The sequence below is a fragment of the Triticum dicoccoides genome, chromosome 6A (genome assembly GCF_002162155.2).
Source record: "Triticum dicoccoides isolate Atlit2015 ecotype Zavitan chromosome 6A, WEW_v2.0, whole genome shotgun sequence".
NCBI lineage: Eukaryota > Viridiplantae > Streptophyta > Magnoliopsida > Poales > Poaceae > Triticum > Triticum dicoccoides.
This window is the reverse complement of record NC_041390.1, coordinates 508,016,066-508,039,399: the sequence shown is the minus strand read 5'-3', so window position 1 is coordinate 508,039,399 and position 23,334 is coordinate 508,016,066. Positions and strand designations below refer to the sequence as shown.

The following is a 23,334-nucleotide window of genomic DNA, read 5'->3' as shown; positions in this document are numbered from 1 at the left end:
ATTGGGGGGGGGGATCCTACTCCCAGAGGGAGTAGGACTCTCCTGGCGCGCCACACGTTGGCCGGCCAGCCTCCCCCCTCTAGTCCTTTATATACTGAGGCAGAGGCACCCTAGAACACACAAGTTGATCCACGTGATCTATTCCTTAGCCGTGTGCGGCGCCCCCAGCCACCATAGTCCTCGATAATACTGTAGCGGAGTTTAGGCGAAGCCCTGCTGCTGTAGTACATCAAGATCGTCACCACGCCGTCGTGCTGACGGAACTCTTCCCCGACACTTTGCTGGATCGGAGTCCGGGGATCGTCATCGAGCTGAACGTCTGCTCAAACTCGGAGGTGCCGTAGTTTCGGTGCTTGATCGGTTGGATCGCGAAGACGTACGACTACTTCCTCTACGTTGTGTCAACGCTTCCGCAGTCGGTCTGCGTGGGTACGTAGACAGCACTCTCCCCTCTTGTTGCTATGCATCACATGATCTTGCTTGTGCGTAGGAATTTTTTTGAAATTACTACGAAACCCAACAAGCCCCAAGTCCTCAAGTATATATAGGGGAGAGGGAGGGGTGCGCCCCACCTAGGGTTCCACCCTAGGGGCGGCGGCCAGCCCCAATCCCATCTAGGGTGGCGGCCAAGTGGAGGGGGACAGGGAGGCGCACCAGGCATGGGCCTTAAGGCCCATCTGCCCTTAGGGTTTGCCCCCTCTTCCCCTTAGGCGCATGGGCCTTGGTGGGGAGGCGCCCCATCCCACTTAGGGGCTGGTCCCTTCCCACTATTGGCCCATGTAGGCCTCCGGGGCTGGTGGCCCCACCCGGTGGACCCCCGGACCCCTCCGGTGGTCCTGGTACACTACCGGTGATGCCCGGAACACTTCCGGTGGCCAAAACCATACTTCCTATATATTAATCTTTACCTCCAAACCATTCTGGAACTCCTCGTGACGTCCGGGATCTCATCCGGGACTCCGAACAACATTCGGTAACCACGTATATCTATTCCCTATAACCCTAGCGTCATCGAACCTTAAGTGTGTAGACCCTACGGGTTCGGGAGTCATGCAGACATGGCCGAGATAACTCTCCGGCCAATAACCAACAGCGGGATCTGGATACCCATGTTGGCTCCCACATGTTCTACGATGATCTCATCGGATGAACCACGATGTCGAGGATTCAATCAATCCCGTATACAATTCCCTTTGTCTAGTGGTACGATACTTGCCCGAGATTCGATCATCGGTATCCCGATACCTTGTTCAATCTCGTTACCGGCAAGTCTCTTTACTCGTTCCGTAACACATCATCCTGTGATCAACTCCTTGGTCACATTGTGCACATTATGATGATGTCCTATCGAGTGGGCCCAGAGATACCTCTCCGTTTACACGGAGTGACAAATCCCAGTCTCGATTCGTGCCAACCCAACAGACACTTTCGGAGATACCTATAGTGTACCTTTATAGCCACCCAGTTACGTTGTGACATTTGGCACACCCAAAGTATTCCTACGGTATCCGGGAGTTGCACAATCTCATGGTCTAAGGAAATGATACTTGATATTAGAAAAGCTTTAGCATACGAACTACACGATCTTTGTGCTAGGCTTAGGATTGGGTCTTGTCCATCACATCATTCTCCTAATGATGTGATCCCGTTATCAACGACATCCAATGTCCATGGTCAGGAAACCGTAACCATCTATTGATCAACGAGCTAGTCAACTAGAGGCTTACTAGGGACATGGTGTTGTCTATGTATCCACACATGTATCTAAGTTTCCTATCAATACAATTCTAGCATGGATAATAAATGATTATCATGAACAAGGAAATATAATAATAATCAATTTATTATTGCCTATAGGGCATATTTCCAACATCAACACCGTCTTGAGCGTGATCTTGCCCTTGGTCATGTTCTTGAGGATGAGGACCTTCATGTTGTTCTTCAGAAGCGTGTGGGCCTTGGGTTAGTGATGGCTCCACTTGAGTGGAGCTTTGTCCTTCTCCTTCGGCCACAAGGGGTTCCTCAATGGGTAGGATAAAGCCAACACCCATTCTTCTTATGTCTTGGGGAGGAATTTCATCACCTACATCACAAGTCCACTTTGCTCCACTTGGGAGCCGTTATTCTCATCAAACTCCACATTACACGTCTCCTTAATAAGTCCCGTGGATTTATTGAGGACATGGTAAGCATGAGAGTTTGTAGCATAACCAACAAATATGCCCTCATAAGCTCTAGCCTCAAATTTAGACAACTGAACACCTTTCTTGTGAATGAAACACTTACACCCGAATACCCGAAAGTACTTGAGATTGGGTTTGTTACCGGTGAGTATCTCATATGGAGTCCTGTTCAAGCCCTTGCGGAGGTAGAGCCGATTGGATGCATGACACGTGGTGTTGATGGCTTCGGCCCAAAAGTTGTACGGAGACTTGAACTCCGCCATCATGGTCCTTGCCGCATCCATCAACATCCGGTTCTTCCTCTCCACAACACCGTTTTGTTGAGGGGTGTAGGGTGCGGAATATTGATGCTTGATTCCCTCATCACTAAGAAATTCATCCAAGGTGTAGTTCTTGAACTCTGTGCTGTTGTCACTTCTTATTGTCAAGATCTTTGCATTGTGTTGACTTTGTGCTTCATTTGCAGAGTCAATGACGGTTTGTTGGGTCTTGCTCTTCCTCTTGAAGAAATACACCCACGTGTACCTTGAGTAGTCATCCACAATCACCAAGCAATACTTCCTACCTCCAAGACTATCGAAGGATGGAGGCCCAAAGAGATCCATGTGAAGGAGCTCCAAAGGCCTCTTCGAATAAATGATAGTCGTGGGAGGGTGAGCCTTCTCATGTAGCTTTCCTTCGATACAGGCACTGCAAGCACGATCTTTAGCAAAACTAACATTCGTTAGTCCACGGACATGGTCCCCCTTGAGGAGACTTTGCAAAGATCTCATATTGACATGGGCTAAACGGCGATGCCAAAGCCATCCCACATCAACTTTAGCCATTAGGCACGTCGCGGTCTTAGTGGGTCGCTCCGAAAAGTTAATCACGTATAGACCGTTCTCGACATGCCCAACAAAAGCTACTTTAAGAGTCTTGCTCCACAAGAGGGCCACGGTATCGATATCAAAGAAAGTGGCAAAGCCCATGATTGCAAGTTGACGAACCGAAAGTAAATTGTATGCAAGGGACTCAACAAGCATGACCTTCTCGATCGTGAGATCATGAGAGATGACCACCTTGCCAAGTCCCAATACCTTAGAAGATGAGGCGTCACCCCACTCGACATTGGTGGGCATAGATGGAACCTTGTGCACATCCACCACCAAGTCCTTACTTCTGGTCATATGATTTGTAGCTCCGCTATCGAGCAACCATGATCCACCACCGGAAGAAAACACCTACAAGAGATCAATGCTTGGTTTTAGGTACCCATTTTGTAATGGGTCCTTTGATGTTAGTAACAAGGGTCTTTGGAACCCAAATAGACCATTCAATGTACTCATGAAGAGAACCAACAAATTTGGCATAAACATGCCCATCACTAGCACGGCATAACACATAAGAAGGGTTAAAATCGCCGGCTTTGTTGGGAGGGGTGACATTGCCCTTCTTGACATTGCCGCCCTTTGCAGTGTTCTTTTTCTTCTCCTCGGAGGCACTCTCTCCCTCCTTCACAAAGGTTTGCATGAGAGGAGGAGGTCTTTTGGTCTTGTCATTCTTCTTCTTGTTCTTGGAGTCGGGCACGTACCCAACCCCTTCCTTGGCCACAACTCCCCTTTGGTTGATCAAGAGATCATTGAGGTTCTTCTTGCCTTGTATGCAAGTCGCAAGACCTCTCTCAAGTTGCTCCTTCAACTTAGCATTTTCCTCAACAAGATGTATATGCTCACAACACGGGTTAGTAGCATTTGCATTGTCAATTAAAACCATATGAGGAAAAGTCACTTTCTCCTTAGTTAGCTTCACTTGGAGTTGATCATGAGACTCCTTGAGACTAGTGTGAATACCCTTCAAGGCCTTGTGGGCCTTGTCAAGTATATCAAACTCCTCTTTGAGTCTAGCAAGATCAACCCCAAGTCTGGCCTTCTCGGAATTTAGCACACGAGAAACAATGAGGACATGATCATAATCTTTCTTTAACTTAGCATGATCAATGTTGTGTGACTCCTCAAGAGCCAAACGAAGACCACACTCTTCCTCAAGAGCATTGAAAAGATCTGAAATCTCATCGGCATAGTCACGACTATGCCCTTCCATCTTAGTGATGGTGTTTTCGTGAGCCTCGATCATGTCATTGGCTTCACCAAGTTGTTCCAAGAGAGCAACAAAGTGCTTCTTGGATTTTCTCTTGAGTTTTCCCATAAAGGCCTCAAACTCATTAGCCTCCACATTATCTTCATCAAGTTCATTAATGCTATCCGCCAGAGAAGGATGATTAATGATGGTAGTTTTGATGTTGGAGGTTACCTTGTTGGTGGCTTTAGCCATGAGGCACTTGGCGGTGATGCTCTCATTGGGTGAGTCGAAGAGAGATACCCGTGGAGTCGTCGCAATGGCAACGGAGGCCATGGCAACCGACTCATCACTTTCATCATCATCATCATCCTCATTGTACTCTTCTTGTACCACCAATGCCTTGGGAGGAGTCTTCTTGGTGAAGTTGCTCTTGTTGGGGAACGACTTGGCCTTGTCCTTTCGGATGAGCTTGCCACCATTGTCTTCCCTCTTCTCATATGGGCATTCCGCAACAAAATGACTCACGTTGCCGCAATTGTAGCAAGTCCTTACACGTTGCTTGCTCTTCGTGCCACTTGAGTTGTTTTTGCTAAAGTTTGGCCTCGAGTTTTTCTTGCTCCAAAATTGCCTTGAAGCAAGTGCCATGTGTTCATGATATGCATACTTCGTATCTTCGGGGTTGCTCTCCTCTTCTTCCTCTTCTTCTTCTTCAATGGTGAGCTTGGCCTTCAATGCAAGGTTAGGCCTCTTTGCCCTTTGAGAAAGAAGCACCGCATTGTCGGCGGTCTTGTCCAAAATGTTCATGGCCACAAACTCATCCAACACTTCACTTGAGGTCAAAGTGTGGAAGTCCGGTCTTTAACGAATGACAGAGGACATGGCCTTGTGATAGGGCATCATTGCCTTGAGGAATTTTCGCTTGATCCAATTGTCATCCGTGTCCTTGCTCCCGTGATCTCGTAGTGAGACCGCGAGTTTGGTTACTCTCCGATAAAGCTCACGAGGTTCTTCATCTTATTTCATTGCAAACTCATCGGCCTCATCTTGTACCACTTCATAGTTGGAGCGTTGAATGCTTGCGCTTCCCCGGTAGAGAGATACAACACAATGCCATGCATCTTTGGCCAAGGCGAAGGGACGAAGATGAGTTAGGTCTTCGGGTGGAATTGCATCTTGAATGATGAAGAGAGCATTCTCATTGAATTGATTGTCTGCGGCTTCTCGAGGAGTGAAGTTGCTTGGATCATGTGGATAGAAACCTTCTTCAATGATTCTCCAAAGGTTAGTGTTCACATAATTTAAATGACGTTTAAAGCGGTAAAGCCGAGAATCAAAGTCCTCATTTTTCACAATCTTAGGGGGAGGACCGGCATGATTCAAATGAGTGGAAGGAACCAGTCCACCATAAACAAGTGGTGGTTCCACATGGGCAAAGATGCCGGTGCCATTCTTACCACTAGAAAAGGAGCCTTTTCACTACTAGCTTCCCCCTTGTCGGGGATAGCATCGGTCACCTTGTTGGCGGGGTCACCCACTTTCAACGGTGCGGTGGATAGTTTAAGCCCCTCAAGAAATTTAGTAAACATGCTTTCAACTTCGGTTGTCATGGAGGTTTTCAATGTCTCCAAGGCCACATTGAACTCCTCACGAGAGACCGAGGTTCCCCCATCGCCCGTAGACGAGATCGGATTCACACCGGAGTGTTCCTCCACACCGTCTATGGTATCAACCATACTCTTTGGATGGTAAAGTCCTTAATAAAGAGACGAGGCTCTGATACCAATTGAAAGGATTGATATGGTTGACTAGAGGGGGGGTGAATAGGCAACTACCAATTTTTACTTTTCTTTACCAAATTAAACTTTGCATCAAAGTAGGTTGTCTAGATGTGCAACTAGGTGAGCAACCTATATGATGCAATAACAACAAGCATACAAGCAAGCAAGAGAAGTAACACTAAAGAGCTTGCACAAGTAAAGGTAAGAGATAACCAAGAGTGGATCCGGTGAAGACGAGGATGTGTTACCGAAGTTCCTTCCTTTTGAGGAGAAGTACGTCTCCGTTAGAGCGGTGTGGAGGCACAATGCTCCCCAAGAAGCCACTAGGGCCACCGTATTCTCCTCATGCCCTCACACAATGCGAGATGCCGTGATTCCACTATTGGTGCCCTTGAAGGCGGCAACCGAACCTTTACAAACAAGGTTGGGGCAATCTCCACAACTTAATCGGAGGCTCCCAACAAAACCACGAAGCTTCACCACAATGGACTATGGCTCCGTGCTGACCTCAACCGTCTAGGGTGCTCAAACACCCAAGAGTAACAAGATCCGCTAGGGATGAGTGGGGGAATCGAAAATCCCTTGGTGGAAGTGTAGATCGGGGCCTTCTCAACCACTCCCGGGCAAATCAACAAGTTTGATTGGCTAGAGAGATGGATCGGGCGAAAATGGAGCTTGGAGCATTTAATGGAGCTTGAGCAATAAATGGAGCTTGAGGGGGAAGAGGTAGGTCAAAGGGAAGAAGGGGACCCCTTTTTATAGTGGGGGCAACAATCCAACCGTTGCCCCTCACCAACCAGCCCCGCACAGGGCGGTACTACCGCTAAGAGGGGGCGGTACTACCGCTAGGTCAGCGGTACTGCCGCACCAGCCAGCGGCACTGCCGTGCAGAGGAGACTAGTAGGGAATAGGACCCAACGCGGTACTACCGCGGTGGTAGGGGCGGTACTACCGCTCCTAAAACTGTACTACCGCCTCTACAACCGCAACTAGTGCCGCAAAACCCGACACGAGAAAAAGACCCCTCGAGTCGAGGCGGTAGGAGCCAGACAGCCCAACGGTACTACGGCAACGGGGTCACGGGCGGTACTACCGCTGTGGAGCGGAATTGCCGCTTGTGACCCTTCGGCCGTACTACCGCTGGGACAATGAAGACAGAGAGAGAATCTCTCCAAAGAGGCTGAGGACGAGGCGGCGGTGCCAGGCACCCCAGCGGTACTACTGATGTGGAGTCACAGGCGGTACTACCGCTGTGGAGCGGTACTGCCGCTTGTGGCTCCTCAGCGGTACTACGGCTGGGTTGCGCGGTACTACCGCTGGGACCCAGACAGGACAAAGAAAAGCGGAGAGATCTCTTCAATGGAATGGAAAAGCTTGGAGGGTGAGAAGCTGATGTGTACGTGTTGATTCCACCCATGCAATACCCCAGCGGACCCCTCTTGATAGTACGGTGCCCTCTACGCAACTAGTCCACCGAGAGAGAAACGAAAGAGCTACACCGTCTTGAAAGACACTCCAAAGGGAAGAAAACGTCTCGTGCCAGGGGTGAATCTGTGAACTATTCAAAGCACATGATTAGTCCGCAAACATGCTGTCATCAATCACCAAAACTACCTTGAGAGAGATATGCCGTAACACAAGTTATTTTCCATAAGCATGTATGACTATATACGGAATACATGCCTACATTACATTGATGAATTGGAGCTAGTTCTATGTCACCCTATGTTATGACTGTTACATGATGAACCGCATTCGGCATAATTATCCATCACTGATCCGGTGCCTACGAGTTTTCCATATACTGGTTCTCGCTTATTTACTTTCCTGCTGCTACTGTTACAATCACTACAAAATACCAAAATCATTACTTTTGCTGTCTTTACTTTTGTTGCTGCTACCACCACTATCATATTACTTTGCTACTAAACACTGTGCTGCAGATACTAAGTTTACAGGTGCGGTTGAATTGACAACTCAGCTGCTAATACCTGAGAATATTCTTTGGCTCCCCTTGTGTCGAATCAATAAATTTGGGTTGAATACTCTATCCTCGAAAGCTGTTGCGATCCCCTATACTTGTGGGTTATCACCTCCCCACCACCAAGGCCGCCCCCAGGATGCTGTCGTCGGGGATGCGGGGGCGACCGATGTGGTTGGGAGGTTCGGGGGAGATCCGGAGGTCGAAGCCCTGGTCATTGAAGAAGAACCGGACGGTGGCAGGAAGCTTGGATGAGTCAAGGGACTTAACCTTGACTCGCACCTCCTCCTCCTTACGGAGGGAAAGCTCGTCCACCACCACCACCTTGCCGAGGATGCGGGACATGTTGCGGATGACCCGCTTCGAGCGCGCAATGTCGCGGAGGCCACCTATGAGGATCCATGCCATGTCCAGGACGACCACCTCAAGGGGGTCCCGGACAGGCATCGAGATGTCAACCACGAGCTTATTGAGCGCAAGGGTGATGTCGCCGTTGCGGGTGCCGTAGCTGTGGCTCACGGCGTCGTGGAACACCACCGAGAACTGGTTGCCCGTCAGCAAGGTGACCTGCCAGTCCCAGGTGTAGTGGTAGAGGTGATTAAGCTCTTCCTCAATCATCTCGGGAGATGCCACCCCATCCTTCACGGCGATGATCACAAGGAGCGAGGGCGAGGGTGGGAGGATGTATGGGACCTCGATGTGGAAGAAGCCGAGGCCCTCGATCCCATGCCCGTACATCATCAGCTCCTCCGACGCCGGGCGGTCAGGGCAAAGTGCAGCCGGGTGATCGGGGTCGGAACACACGAAGCAGCATTGCGGCCGTGTGCAAGTCACCTGAGAGTGTCCCACAGTGCCACAGTTGAAGCACTTGATGAGGTCGGCGGCTTGGTCATTAGGAAGCAAGGCAGTCGAGGCGGGAGCCGCCGGGTCGCGAGGATGAGCAGCGGTCATGGCCGGGCCGTTGCCATGGCCTAACCCCCGCTTCTTCTTGCGTTTGGGGCCCTGCTTGCCCCGGCCCGCACCGGCCGCGCCTGGCGGGAAGCTCGGCTCGCCTCACGGCAGTTGGTAGCGGCGCGCGACGATGCTGGGATGAGCGGGGTGGGGACGAGCTGGAGAGCGGGAGCGGCCACCGCGAGCCCGAGAGCGGTCGCCGTCACGACGGGGGAGGGTGAGGGGGAGTGGCAACGCTGGCTCCTCCACTCGGAGGCCGGCAGGGGCGAGCGGGACCATGGGCGGTCCCGGCGGTCAGCCCGGGCCGAAGAGCGACGAGGGGAGGGCCGACGGTCTGCAGGGGGAGCGACGATCAGAGCGAGGCGGAGACCGGCGACTGTCGCGCGAAGACAGCTAGCGACGGAGGTCGGCTTCACGACGAATGGCGTCGGGTGAGGGGCGACCAGGGTCACGGGAGTCATCCGCCCGCCGCTTGGGGCGCGCACCCCAATCGTCCCATGCACGCGTCATGGGCAGAGCCACGAGCGGGCGGGGAGGGGGGAGGGACGTCGGCGACGCTAGGGGGGCGGGCGACGGAGGGTAGGGTTTCTGGGGAGGAAGCAAACGGGGTTAGGGGTCGGGGAAGGCCGGCCGGGAGCCAAATGGCCGAATCACCCGAGCGGGCCGTCCCCAGGGAGGGGGGGCCCAGGAGAAAGGCCCAGCGTGGGGAGGGCCGCGAGCCATGGCGAAGGGCCTGGCCCAGGCCGAGGTCGGCCCACCTATGCGCGGCCCAGCCAGCGAGGCAGGGGGTTGGGCGCGGCGGTTTCCCTCGTCGCCGCCACCCCCGGTGCCGGCGTCGAAGGTAGGGTGGACCAGGGCCGTCGCGGGGAGAGCCGGGGAGAGAGCCTGAGGGAAGATGACCCAAACGCCGCAGTAAAGGGACGGAATGGGGAGACACGGTGGAGCAGCTGGGATCCCTCCGAAGGAGCGCCCGAACTATGGGGGGAACGCCCGGCCGCACGGGCGGAGGGAGACGCTAGCGAGGACCGCCACGAGACGCGGGCGCCTCCCAGGTCGAAACGCCCAACGACGCCCCACGCCGGAGCGCGGCGGCGGCGAGCAGTCCGGGATCCCCGGGAGGGCTTTTGCCGGAGCGGAGCCAGCGGGGCAATTCCAGCCGACCGGCGCGACCGCGGGAGGTCCACGCAGCTGCCGCGCCGGGCCGACATCACACCCTCCCCACGAGGCAAGGCAGGTCGGGTCGGGGGCGCGCGATGGACCACCGGGCGGCCGACGACCTCATCGTCCAGCTCGACCAAGTCTGCCCAGCGGGGCACTGGGGAGGGGGCGGGAGGCGAGACGGGGGAGAGGGAGCCTCGGCCGGCGTGGGCGTGAGCGGGGGCGAGGGGAAGCAGGACTCCGGCGACATGGGGGGCTGCGGCGAGGCCACGGGCGGCGAGTCGCCCAGCGCGTCGCGGGAGCCTCCCTCCATCACTTTAGTGGAATTCTTGCCCTTCTTCTTCTTCTTCTTCTTCTTCTTCTGTCGAGCCTCTCCCTCCACAACATCATCTTCAAGAGTGAATCCTCTCATGATAGGTTTGTCAATGCACATCTTGACCTTCACCCTCATGAACTTCCCCACAGCCTTCCCATCTCTACCTGTGTCTGCCTCCATAAAGCTCCCAATGGTATTACCGATCGCCTCCGCCGAGTCCTCATTCATCATACCTAGAGGGAGACCGAATACGCGCACCCAGACCGGGATGTTGTTGAACGCATAGTCCTACATTCTCCTACTTGGCACATAATCCTCCACCACCACCAGGTCTATCAAACATCCATTGCCCATCCTCAAGTGCATTCCTCTTCCCTGAATCTTGATTGAAGGTGAACAAGAACAGATTCAAGAACAAATTTTTGCCCACCTCCTTACAGTCCACCCCCTTGATCGGGCACCACACCCGCCCCAACGAAAGTGAGATCGCATCCTGATGCACCAGTTTGTCCGACAGGACCTTGCCCACCGCGTGCACCTCCATCCTCTTACCCTTCTCCCGCTCCGGGATCCAGATCTTCACCCCTTCCTCTCCTCCTCCGAGAGCTTGAGTCCCTTCATCATCCCCGCAACTCCTTCCATGGACCTCCTCAACCTCACGTGCCCCTCCACCTCCTAGGGTTTTATGTGTACTCCGGCAGCGCGCCCTAGGGAGCACGCCGAAGACTGCGACGGTGGCCGGGATCAGGACCGGAACAGATCGCACACCGATCCGGTCACGAAGATTGATTTGGTTCATCGGCGGGATCGCTGGTAGACCGAGAAACCCTGGTCGCTCCTGAAACGTCGGAGTGAACCCAAACCGTCACCCGAGGGAACGCCACCATGGATGTTATCTAGACAGGATGAAAACCCAACCATTTTTTTTGGATGCGCTGCTAATGTCACCGCCAAAAACAACACCGTCCAACATAGTAGACTCACCAATCCGCGAGCGTCTTAGCACCGCCGTAATGGATGCCGACATGCCAAATTATTCTAGACCTATCTAAGCGCCTGATATGGAAATTCGGGACTCCTTCAGCCTCACGTCGCTGAAGCGGCGGACGGAGGATGAAGGAGTCCGCGGCCTTGCCGGCGGCGGACGGTGGGATTGGACGCACCCTCTTCTCACTTTTTTCTTTGAGACAGCCCTCTCTTCTCGCGTGTGAAACCGTCAAAAGGAAGGGAACGGCTCGAGTCTGTTTCCGTTGACGCGCTGGCCCGCGCGTTCCACTCCCGTCGCCGTCTCCAGAATCCCCCATCCGACCGGACGCACACGCGCAGCCAGCGTCGCCCGCTCCCGAAATTCAAATTTCGAATCGCCCCGCAGCCCCCTCCCAGTCCACTTTAAACCCCACCCCATTCCCCTCCCCGTCCCCCAGATCCCCAATCCCAACCCCCGCCCCGCATTCCGCCCCACCACCAAAACCCTAGCGCGCACACAACCTCTGTGTGCCGCCATGGCGCCCGCCGCGAAGAAGCCGCCGCTGAAGTCCAGCTCCTCGCACAACTCCGCCGCGGGGGACGCCGCCGGGAAGACCATCGAGGAGATGTACCAGAAGAAGACCCAGCTGGAGCACATCCTGCTGCGCCCGGACACCTACGTCGGCTCCGTCCAGAACCACACGCAGACGCTCTGGGTCTACGAGGACGGCGCCATGGTGAACCGGCCCGTCTCCTACGTCCCCGGCCTCTACAAGATCTTCGACGAGATCCTCGTCAACGCCGCCGACAACAAACAGCGCGACCCCTCCATGGACTCCCTCAAGGTCGACATCGACGTCGAGGGGTGCTGCATCTCCATCTACAACAACGGAGACGGCGTGCCCGTCGAGATCCACCAGGAGGAGGGCGTGTACGTGCCGGAGCTCATCTTCGGCCATCTCCTCACAAGCAGCAACTACGACGACAACGAGCGGAAGACCACTGGCGGGAGGAACGGCTACGGTGCCAAGCTCGCCAACATCTTCTCCACGGAGTTCGTCATCGAGACCGCTGATGGGCACCGGCTGAAGCGGTACAGGCAGGTAAGACAATCACGGATCTCACGAGCGTTTTACGGTTGCTATTCTGGTTTTTGGGTCGGTGTTTGGGACCGGGTTAGTTAGAACTGCAGACATTCTGGTGAATCGATGTGCCATGTGGCTGTAATGAGGCACGGTTGGTTGTGACCACATTAGAGTTGGGAATCTGGTTATATTGGAGTGCGAGACCGTAGTTTTTTTTACCATGAATGAGATTTTGGTAGTAGATTGGAGCATGTGTGTTGTTTAATTGTGGTTTCTGATGAAAATTTTGCAGGGTCAGTTCAAAATTTATCGTCTGTAGAACCTGGCTACATAAGGGTTTCTTAATTATTATACACTTGTCCGAATCTTGTTTCCTTTGGTACTTTTTAGCATTATTACTCAGTGTGGTTTACCATGAATATGCACATCTAGTTTAAAACTAACACAAAGACACATAGCTAATTTAAACTCACACCAGGGTTGCAGTAGGAGTATATTAACTAATATCTCCTGTACGTTATTTAGGCACAGCTACCCAGCTACCCAGATCACCAAGCACATGGTACATTGTGACATCCCTCCTTGAATGCCTGTGCAGGTTTTCTCCGAGAACATGGGGAAGAAGTCGGAGCCTGAGATTAAAAAGTGCAAGCAGTCAGAGAACTGGACCAGGGTTACCTTCAAGCCTGACCTTGCAAAGTTCAACATGACCGAGCTTGAAGCTGATGTTGTGGCGCTCATGAGGAAGCGAGTAGTTGATATGGCAGGCACCCTTGGCAAAACAGTGAAGGTTGAGTTGAATGGCGAGAAGGTGGCAGTAAAAAGCTTCTCTGATTACGTGCAACTGTATATTAACTCTGCTTCCAAAGAAGGAATCGATCTACCAAGGTTTTACATTGTTTTTTCTTACCAGTTTGATCGTCTCCAGGAAAAGCTCTGAAGCACTATTTCTGATATTCAAATTTGCCTTCCTTTTCAGAATTTACCAAAAAATAAATGATCGTTGGGAGGTGTGTGTGAGTCTAAGTGAAGGCCAGTTCCAGCAGGTAAGTGTTGCGTAGTTTCCTGTGAAGCTCCCCTGTAGTGTGTTGTTATACTTATACCTCAGACATTTTGCTTGGATTGCAGGTCAGTTTTGTAAATGGAATTGCCACCATAAGAGGTGGAACTCATGTTGACTATGTTGCAAACCAAGTTGCTAGCCATGTGATGGGGGTTGTGAACAAGAAGAACAAGCAGGCTAACATGAAGTTGCATACAGTGAAGGGCTACCTATGGGTATTTGTTAATGCGCTCATTGACAACCCTGCATTTGACTCACAGACCAAAGAGACCTTGACGACTCGTCAAGGAAGCTTTGGGTCCACTTGTGAGCTCTCTGATGAATTCCTTAAGAAGGGTATGTGATGAGTTAACTTTGCTATCCTTGATTTGTCTATTGTGGCTGCACCACCTAATGCTAATGTTCACTTCTTACAATTGCAGTCTCTAGTTCGGGTGTTGTTACCAATCTTCTTTCTTGGGCCGAGTTCAAACTAAACAAGGAACTTAAAAAGACTGATGGAACCAAAAAGACAAGTATTGTTGGCATCCCTAAGCTGGAGGATGCAAATGACGCTGGTGGGAAGAACTCTGACAAGTGCACCTTGATCCTTACTGAAGGAGATTCAGCAAAGGCTCTAGCTGTGAGTAACAAGAAGCTATTAAGTGCCATAGTATGCTATTTTGCAGTCATAATGAAGAGTTCAGTCTGTTTTCTTCGCAGATGGCTGGCATAGGTGTAGTAGGAAGGGACCACTATGGCGTGTTTCCTCTCAGGGGTAAATTATTAAATGTGAGGGAAGCGAGCCATAAGCAATTAATGGAGAATGCAGAGATCCAAAATATAAAGAAAATATTAGGTCTGCAGCATGAAAAAAAGTATGATAGCACGAAAGGCTTGAGATATGGCCACCTCATGATCATGACAGATCAGGTTTGCCTGACAATATCTCCAATTTATCCCAACTAGTCGAATTGAAGCTGTTTCTTGGCTTTGATTAAACTGGTGACATTTCAGGACCATGATGGTTCCCACATCAAAGGGTTGCTGATCAATTTCATTCACAAAGAGTGGCCATCTCTCCTCAAAGTTCCTTCTTTCTTGGTTGAGTTCATCACTCCAATTATCAAGGTAGGCAATTCTTTGGGTCATTTGACAAATGCTCTTTTGTGTGTTAAGATGCACATTAATACATATTTAATCCTAATATTTATCATTCAGTTTTTCTATTTCTCTACGTGAAATCAAATTGGTATTATAACTCCAGTTAAAAATAATGCTTTTGCTTATTTGTCCAGGCAACCAAGGGCAAGGCTGTCAAGCCATTTTACTCAATGCCAGACTATGAAGCATGGAAAGAGGACTTAGGAGCAAGTGCAAGTTCGTGGACTATAAAGTACTACAAGGTGTGCCTTTTGCCCCTTATTTCGTTTTTGCATTATAGTTTTGCCAAATGATACTGCCATGTGTACTACACACACACACACGATTTTTCACTGGACGGCAGTATAAGGAAGATGTCTGTAGTTATATTTGTTCTTAAAAGAGTTCTGACTGGTACAGGGGCTGGGAACCAGCACAGCTGAAGAAGGCCGGGATTACTTTGACCATATTGACCTTCACAAGAAGGATTTTGTCTGGGCAAATGACGAAAAAGATAATGAGGCTATTGAGTTAGCATTCAGCAAGAAAAAGATTGCTGAGAGGAAGGAATGGCTGACCAATTATCAGGTTAAATATTTGGATCCTTTCCCAGTTTGATAGAAGTTCCTTATTCTGTATCAATAGTAACACACAAACCTTATTGCAGCCTGGTACTTGCCTTGACCAACGTGAGAAACGCATCAAGTACAGTGATTTTATCAACAAAGAGCTGATACTCTTCTCGATGGCAGACCTTGAACGGTCAATACCTTCAATGGTCGATGGCTTTAAACCAGGACAGAGGAAGATTTTGTTTTGCTCGTTCAAGAAGAATTTGACTAAAGAATCTAAGGTTCACCAAAGAGCTTTTGAATTTTTGTATTGAAATCATCATGCATATTCCTAAATTTGCTACCTTTATTTGCTACAGGTGGCACAGTTTATTGGTTATGTGTCAGAACACTCCGCATACCACCATGGTGAGCAGAGTCTAGCAAGCACAATCATAGGAATGGCTCAGGATTTTGTTGGCAGCAATAATATTAATCTTTTGGAGCCCCGTGGCCAATTTGGTACCAGAAATTCGGTGGGTTAGCTTTGTTAAAGCCAAGTACCATATGACTCTGTAGTAGGTTCTCATGCTTGTTTACATTCATTTCAGGGGGGCAAAGATGCTGCTAGTGCTAGGTATATCTTCACCAAATTACATCCTATCACCCGTTTAATTTTTCCGAAGGATGATGATGTTCTTCTGAACTATTTGAATGAAGATGGGCAGTCAATTGAACCCAGCTGGTAACATATATTATCTCTTTGAACATTCATCCTGCCAACTATGATTGCAATTGGATTTTTTTTTGTGTACCTAAAATATGCCATGTTATGTTCTCAGGTATATGCCAATCATTCCCATGGTTTTGGTCAATGGAAGTGAAGGCATTGGCACTGGATGGAGCACCTATGTCCCAAACTACAATCCAAGAGACATTATTGCTAATCTGAAAAGGTTGCTAAATGGGGAGACTATTGTACCAATGATTCCTTGGTACAGGGGGTTCAAGGTCGGTGCGATGCTTTTACTAGCATAATATTTCTGTTAGACTGAAAGTTTGGCTGCTTAATTCAGCAATTGATTTTGATGCAAATTTTTTGTTCATCGCCTTACAGGGCTCTTTGATAGAGACAAGTTCAAAGGCAACCGGTGTGACATATACCATCACTGGTGTTATAGAGGAAGTTGCTGACACCAAGCTTAAAATTACTGAGCTTCCCGTCCGCCGCTGGACTACAGATTATAAAGAGTTTCTTGAATCCATGTGTCCTATTCCTATAAAGGAAAAGGAAAAGAGCAAGGACAAGAACAAGGAAAAGAAGAAGGACAAGGACAAGGACAAGGACAAGGAAAAGGAAAAGAGCAAGGAACCACCGTTGTTAGAGGTACTTAATAGTGCAAATAGTTCATTCTCTTGGGTTTCAGATGTTTTGACTTTCTTGCACTTCAACCAATTTACAGGAAATAAGGTCGCAGTGTGATCACGCGGATGTGGAATTTGAGCTTATACTGACTGAGCAAAACATGAATATAGCCAAGCAAGAAGGCCTTGAGAAGAAATTCAAGCTGACTACCACAATAGGAACAACAAACATGCACTTGTTTGACTCACATGGTAAAATCAAAAAATATGACACCCCAGAGGATGGTGAGTACCTCTAACATGGACCTTATTATAGCAACAAATCCTTTTACTTGTGGTTTTGGCACTGACATTATGTCAACTTTTCAGTACTAAAAGAGTTCTTCGATTTGAGGTTCGAATTCTATGTCAAACGGAAGGTACATGTTGACCTTTTCCTTTAGTTGTTCCTCTGCAAACTACTAAATTATTATCTAACAAACGTATGCTGCGCAGAAAGTAATGTTGGAAAACATGGGGAATGAGTTGCTCAAGTATCAGAACAAAGTTAGGTTTATTCTTGCTGTTATTTCTGTGGAAATCATAGTCAATAACAGGAAGAGAGCAGACCTATTCGATGAGCTGAAGCAGAAGGGCTATAAAGCTTTCCCAAAGAAAAAACCCACGTCTGGGCCAGTTGCTGTAGGATCTACAGAAGCAGATGAAGATAATGATGAGAGTCCTGCTGAAGCTGCAGCAAGTGATTATGAGTATCTTCTTGCAATGTCGATTGGTACCTTGACTATGGAGAAGGTGAAGGAGCTCATTGCGCAGCAGGATAAGGTGAAGGCTGATCTTGAAATCCTGCGTAACACAGAGCCAAACACTCTTTGGCTGAGAGACCTTGACGCTCTTGAGAAGGAACTGGATGTAAGCAGTGTTTCTCTCTGTTATGTATTTTTTCTCTTGAGCAGGTTTTGCTTGATGTTACGTGTTTCACTGCTCTTCTCACATTGATTTTAATACAGGTGCTTGATGCAAAACTTGAAGCTGAACAGAACGACAGATCACGCAAGCGCGCCAAAAATTCTGAAAAGGCGAAGGACTCTAGGCCAGCACCCAAGAAACAGCCTAAGAAGGCTACAGCCAAATCCCAGAAGGTACAGACTAACACAAGTGATGCGTTTCTTCAGTTGCAGAGGACTAGGTAGTACTTGTTGCTCTTTACTGATAAAACAATCAAACTTTTCTAGGCTGGGAGTGATGATGATGTTGATTATAAAGGAGACATTCCGAAACCTGCTGCACAAAAGAAGAAACCACCACCCAAGAAGGTTGGGTCCTCAATCAAGCCTTTTCTTATTGTGTGTCATAGTTTATTTGCTGTCTTAACAAGTCAATTTAACAATTTCATAGGCAAGTGCACCGGTGAAAGATGAGGTGAAAGATGAGGAGGACGAAGTGGCTGAACTGAAAGACCGCCTGGCTGCTTATAATATCGACAGTGACAACTCTCCAGAACCCAGTGGTAATGGCCATTGGTATAATGTTGTGTTTGTGAACATAAAATATCCATCTCTTACAGTTTTAAGCTGATGGTGTCCACTTGTACAGCCATGGAAACAGAAGAACAGCAGAAAGGAAAGAAAGGGAGGAATGGACCAAGCAAAAGAGGCGCAGCAAAGAAGGCCATGTCATCCTTAGCTGAAATTTCTGATGAAGACATAGCTGAGCCCGACCGTGAGAGCGACGATGGGGGGTCTTCCATGGAAGTTGAGAAGAAAACTAAAGGAAGAAAACCTGCTGCCGAGAAGCCGAAGACTACCATCAGGAAGAGGGCGCCAGCTCAGACCAAAGGCATGAGGCAGAAAGTGATGGAAGAAATATTCAAGCCTACTGATGACAGCACCCTCAGTGCTCCTTCTCCTGAGAAGAAGGTGCGAAGGATCAGAGACTCCCCCTTCAACAAGAAGAGCGGCTCGGTTCTGCACAGAATGGCGAGCGCTTCAACAGGGACAGAAGATGGTGAGGCTCCTCCCTCCGGCAGCTCTGCCGAGCCAGTTGCACCGAGAAGGACAACAAGGGAGAGGAAGGCGGCAGTAGTCTACGTCGCTTCCGAGAGTGAAGACGATGAGACTGAGGATGAAGATGTGTCGGAACCAAGCGATGATGACTTCTCCGAAGATGACTAGACTCCTTGGCTCAACTGCCCAAACATTGCGTGGAGTAAAGTGACTAGTGTCTTGAGACATTTGGTTAGCTAATCTGATGTATTGGTGCTTTGCTCAGGTGCATCTCTTGTGCGTCGAATGTTATGTTAGGTTGCTGAGGCATTCCGTGAGCTAATCCGTTTGAGACTTGTGCCTATCACCATTTCTAGTTCTAATATGCTGAGACGAGTGAATGTGGACATCCTCGATTTTAATGTCAGAAGTGATGCTTTATGCTTGTGTTGTGTCAGTAAATTGGGTTCTATGCTCAGCATCCATTGAGGTTGAATCCAGTTTACATAGAGAGTTTCTGTATTCTGTTCATACAGCTTCTCTGTGACATGATACAGTAATTTGGGTTCTATGCTCAGTATTTCTGTATTCTGTTCATATGCTTTGAAGGTGTAGCTATTGGATTTTATTTACATGCTATTGCTGTCTTGATTTTGACAGCAGCTATATCTTGGTTGTTATTTAGTTCAGCTATTTAAACCAGGTAGCTGATGCAAGCAAATTCTTACTCTAGTTGAGTGTTTGGTTGCAAGATCGGATGTTCAGGTGTCATACCAAGCTATGTGCACAATTTCTGTGAACTGAAGTTATTGGTGAATGGTGTCATACTCCCGCTCCTGGATACCAAGTTAAGGTCAATTTATCCTCCTTCAAAACTAAGTAGAAGGATAAGCTCAGTTTATCAAAAACAAATCAGACAACAATCTGAGATGCAGTCGTTTTTGGATTGCCCCTGATATTCTTCCATGCCTGTTAAGGGCTAGTACTCCCGTTCACTTGTCCACCAAATTTTCCAATGATGGCATCTAGGGTCAATATCAAACATAGGTCAGATAATATGGGTGTTGTTGGGTTTTGGTAAGATAAACCTACAGGGATTAGTTGTACCAACCCGCTCGCGGAGACAAGATCACTAGTTGCATAAAGTTTACCAAAAAAGGGCTCGGTAAAATTCATCTGTCTGCAAATTTTTATTTTATCGGGCATTAGTAAGTGGTATACTTGAACAGGAAGAGGTGCTGTTCTTTCCCCCTTTGGCCCCCTCACACCTATGAATTTCACCATTCTGGTGCTACTATGGTTAGTATCAAATTGATCACTCTGTTAAACATGTGTATGATAGCCGTTCTTATGGTATGATTGTTTTTTTTGCACCTGCAGGATGTCATTGCTCAACCCGTAGGATTGGTTCATTACCTTGGAATTAAAGAGGAACTTTATGTGGCATGTTCCTCGGGCACTACACAAGTGGTGGATATATGATGCCATCAATTTCTCTGGATCTCATTTTGCTGGCACATTCTGGTGGTTGCACTAACATTCTGTGTCGAATGCACAGGTTAGTAGACCGCTAATTAACTGTATGATCAGATGACTCTGCTCGGTGCCAAAGCTACTATCCTTTGTGAATGTACTTCTGCTTCTTTCCATGTCAGTAATACGCAGCTCATTGTTCTTTTGCATTTCTAAAGAACTATGTTTGCTGTGGCAAGCTTATTTATAGAAGCTGCTACCATTTGAGCATTTTATTAAACAAAAATTTCCACTCATCATATCAAGGATGTGTTTTTTTAATCTTTTCTTTGTACCAGTTGAGATTTTTCTTTTTCTTTTCTTATTAACATGATCTGGTCAGTTCTCCTACATCATCTGGCCATTTCTTTAAATTCTTTAGATCAAGCACCAGCAAAGTTTCTTTGAATTATAGAAACCAGACTTACTCCTGAAAACTTTTAGCTCATCTAACTGATCAGGTGCTAATTTAAAACTTCATGCAAGTTGTTTGAATCTGATTTACAAATAACTAAAATTCAGTATGTGCCGTGTCAGTAGAACTACCGGGTCACAAACAGGAACGTGCATTTTTCTTATGCTGAATACTGTGATCTGGCCACAAATCTGTTTTTTTAAGTGACCTCCTTATTCAAATTCATGCTTACACGGTTTCTCTATCTAATAGTAGCACTACAATAAGATATGATGGTACACTGAATTTGACTGCTTACGTGTAGAGCTACTACAGAACCTGAAGGAATCATACTAACAGAAATTTCTGAGATGGATCCGTGTCACATCATTTTCGAGCCAACTTGTGGACTCGAGAAGCCATACGGCATTCAACTATGGGCTGGAAGCCAACTGCATTCTTGTTTGGCACTGATTATAACAACTATTGACAACAATTTGCTAGGTCTTCCCTAAAAAAAACAATTTGCTAGGTAACCAATACTATTTTTATGCCTTATTTTTTTTACGTCAAAGGTGATTACATGCATATATTTTTAGGGCCTTAAACGTAAGATGTAAAAACATCATGCTAGCACCTTCAGTGTTTGTACCGACCAACAAGTATTATCGCTGCCTGATTTGAACGGCATTGTTCTTTTGCTACCAACAGTAGCACCAAGAATCGAAGAGATCCATCTGTTTATTTTTGAGTTAAAAAATGGGCACTATGTTAATTCCTCCTTGGCTAAAGAAGTGTGGTCAGTAAAAGAATTTGTGCAAACTTCAGCTTCTGAGGGTTTTTGTCAAATCTTTGTGAAAGGATGCCTTTGAACGTGTGATTACTCTTCTTTTTTAGCATTTGAGCATGTGATTACTCATACGGTTTCTTCCCCGTTGATGTCGATCTGACGGGCCAGCAGCGTCAGACTCATACATATGGTGCATGGGCTTCCAGTCCAACCCATAAAAACAGCCCGGTTGGTACCAACAGGCCCATACACGCCGTCCTTCCCGGAAACCCGCAACAAACACCAGGCGAGGCATGCTTTCTTTCGTTTAGTACCACATCGCTTGTCCAAGCAGCCAGCGTAGGCAGCGCAACCTATAAAAGCAGGGCATAGGGCAACTTTGAAACATACTTACCTGGGCGGGGTCTATGGCTGATCAAGAAGAGCCATGGCATAGGCTAGTGGCCCACATTGCACTTTGTGGGTGCGTTGGCTTACCATCTCCCCTTTGAGGGAGAGTGGACGTCGTAATTTGTGATAGAGGGGGTACGCGTTCGCGCGGCCCCTGCAAAATATAAATTTTAAGTTTTGGTCTTTGTGATTTACAGTGTTGTACTTGGGCCAAATGTGTTTAATATTCGCACATTCTGTTTGGGAGTTTGATCCTTGGTCTGTGGGAGAGTGGTCTTTTCCTCTAAAAAAGGTTTTCAGTGACCTTGGGCTTGTTTCTATTGTCTGCTATGTATTACCAGTACGCACTGAAGTCTGAACTGCACTAAGAGCGAGCATACTGGTAATGATATGGTAGAGGTGAAGATCATACTGGTAATGAGATGCGAGAGGTGAAATTGCTGATAGCCTAACCTTTTTCTTTTCTTAAAATAGCCAGTCCAACTGTCCAAAATTTGACTGCACGGCGTCAATCTCTGAAGTCTGAAGAACAACTACAGTTCACATCAGATTGCTTATATATACTAGAAAAAGAACCCGGGCTTACTAGAAGAAAAACCTGGCACCGAAAGTTGACACCAAAGATTTCTTCTGTTCAACATACTGCTTCTTTTAGTAGCACGTGCTCCCTTTCATACAGAATTCGGTTTTTCCCTTTGTGAAAGAGACAGGTTTAAACTACGAGGAGAAAAAATTGAACTAGTTTGACTGTAAATGTGCTTTCTGTACTTTTCCTGATTATCCCGTGCAAGCTGCAAAATCTGAATAATAACGACAGCATGCATTTCACGAAGTTCTGTAAATAGACGAGACCAAAATCCGCCAACGCGGTGCAGTAGCAGTGAGCGAGGCAGCAATGACACCTCTTATCCGGGCCTCGTCCTCGTCCACACCGAGGAAATCACCTCCAATCTGGGAAGGTGATAGCATAAAGAGGGAGCTTCTTCCAGTACTTAACCGTAGCATTAGCCATGTGCAAATTTGTTTATTTACTGAACTTTTTAGGCTTTGTGCAATGGTCTGAGGCAAGTATGGGTATCGAAAGATATCCAAGCATAAGTAGGTGACTGGTTGAACTTTTATGGTGCATGATTTCTGTCCGTTCAAGTTATTGTTGAACACTGTCATACTTCTGGATACCAGGAATCCAGGATAATGTCAATTCATCCTCCTTTGAATATAGACAACAGGATATGGTCAATTTATCCAGAATAAATCAGACAACAAATCTGAGATGATCCCTTTTTTTATTGTCCTGATATTCTTCCATGCACGTTTATGGCTAGTAATCCCTTTTATCAACTTACCCACCAACTTTTCCAATGATGGTAGCTTGGGTCAAAATCAACACAGGTCAGATAATATGGCTGTGGTTGGGTTTTAGTAAGATAAACATACAGGAATTAGTTGTACCTACCCGTTTGCGGAAACAAGACTTAGTAGTTGCATAAAGTATACCAAAAAAGACTCGGTAAAATTTACATCTGTCTGCAAACTGTTTGTATGATTGGCTCTGATTGCGTCAACCAAGTTACAAACTCAAAAGAAAAATTTGCTTACAACTGAGATGCTGATGACTGCGCAGAACAGAATCAGAATTGTGAGGGAAGGGAGAGAGAAGAAACTGTCAATAAGCCTGGTTTAGTT

The 23,334-nt window shown here is 48.0% G+C and overlaps 1 protein-coding gene and 1 non-coding gene across 2 annotated transcripts; both read left to right on the top strand.

Moving 5' to 3' along the window:
* The first annotated feature begins 11,856 nt into the window (after nucleotides 1-11,856).
* On the top strand, nucleotides 11,857-19,019 carry LOC119317535 (DNA topoisomerase 2-like). The gene is made up of 21 exons (XM_037592005.1): nucleotides 11,857-12,497; nucleotides 13,078-13,367; nucleotides 13,459-13,525; nucleotides 13,608-13,878; nucleotides 13,965-14,164; nucleotides 14,245-14,454; nucleotides 14,539-14,652; nucleotides 14,820-14,927; nucleotides 15,085-15,252; nucleotides 15,332-15,517; nucleotides 15,596-15,751; nucleotides 15,827-15,960; nucleotides 16,058-16,226; nucleotides 16,333-16,602; nucleotides 16,679-16,865; nucleotides 16,950-16,999; nucleotides 17,076-17,489; nucleotides 17,588-17,719; nucleotides 17,813-17,893; nucleotides 17,976-18,087; nucleotides 18,174-19,019. The coding sequence occupies exons 1-21, from the start codon at nucleotides 11,931-11,933 to the stop codon at nucleotides 18,749-18,751; spliced, it is 4,464 nt and encodes a 1,487-aa protein (XP_037447902.1). The 5' UTR covers nucleotides 11,857-11,930; the 3' UTR covers nucleotides 18,752-19,019.
* Nucleotides 19,020-21,644: 2,625 nt separating this feature from the next.
* LOC119319878 lies at nucleotides 21,645-21,806 on the top strand. Its single transcript, XR_005154698.1, has one exon. It is a non-coding gene; the product is annotated as a U1 spliceosomal RNA (small nuclear RNA).
* Nucleotides 21,807-23,334: the final 1,528 nt, after the last annotated feature.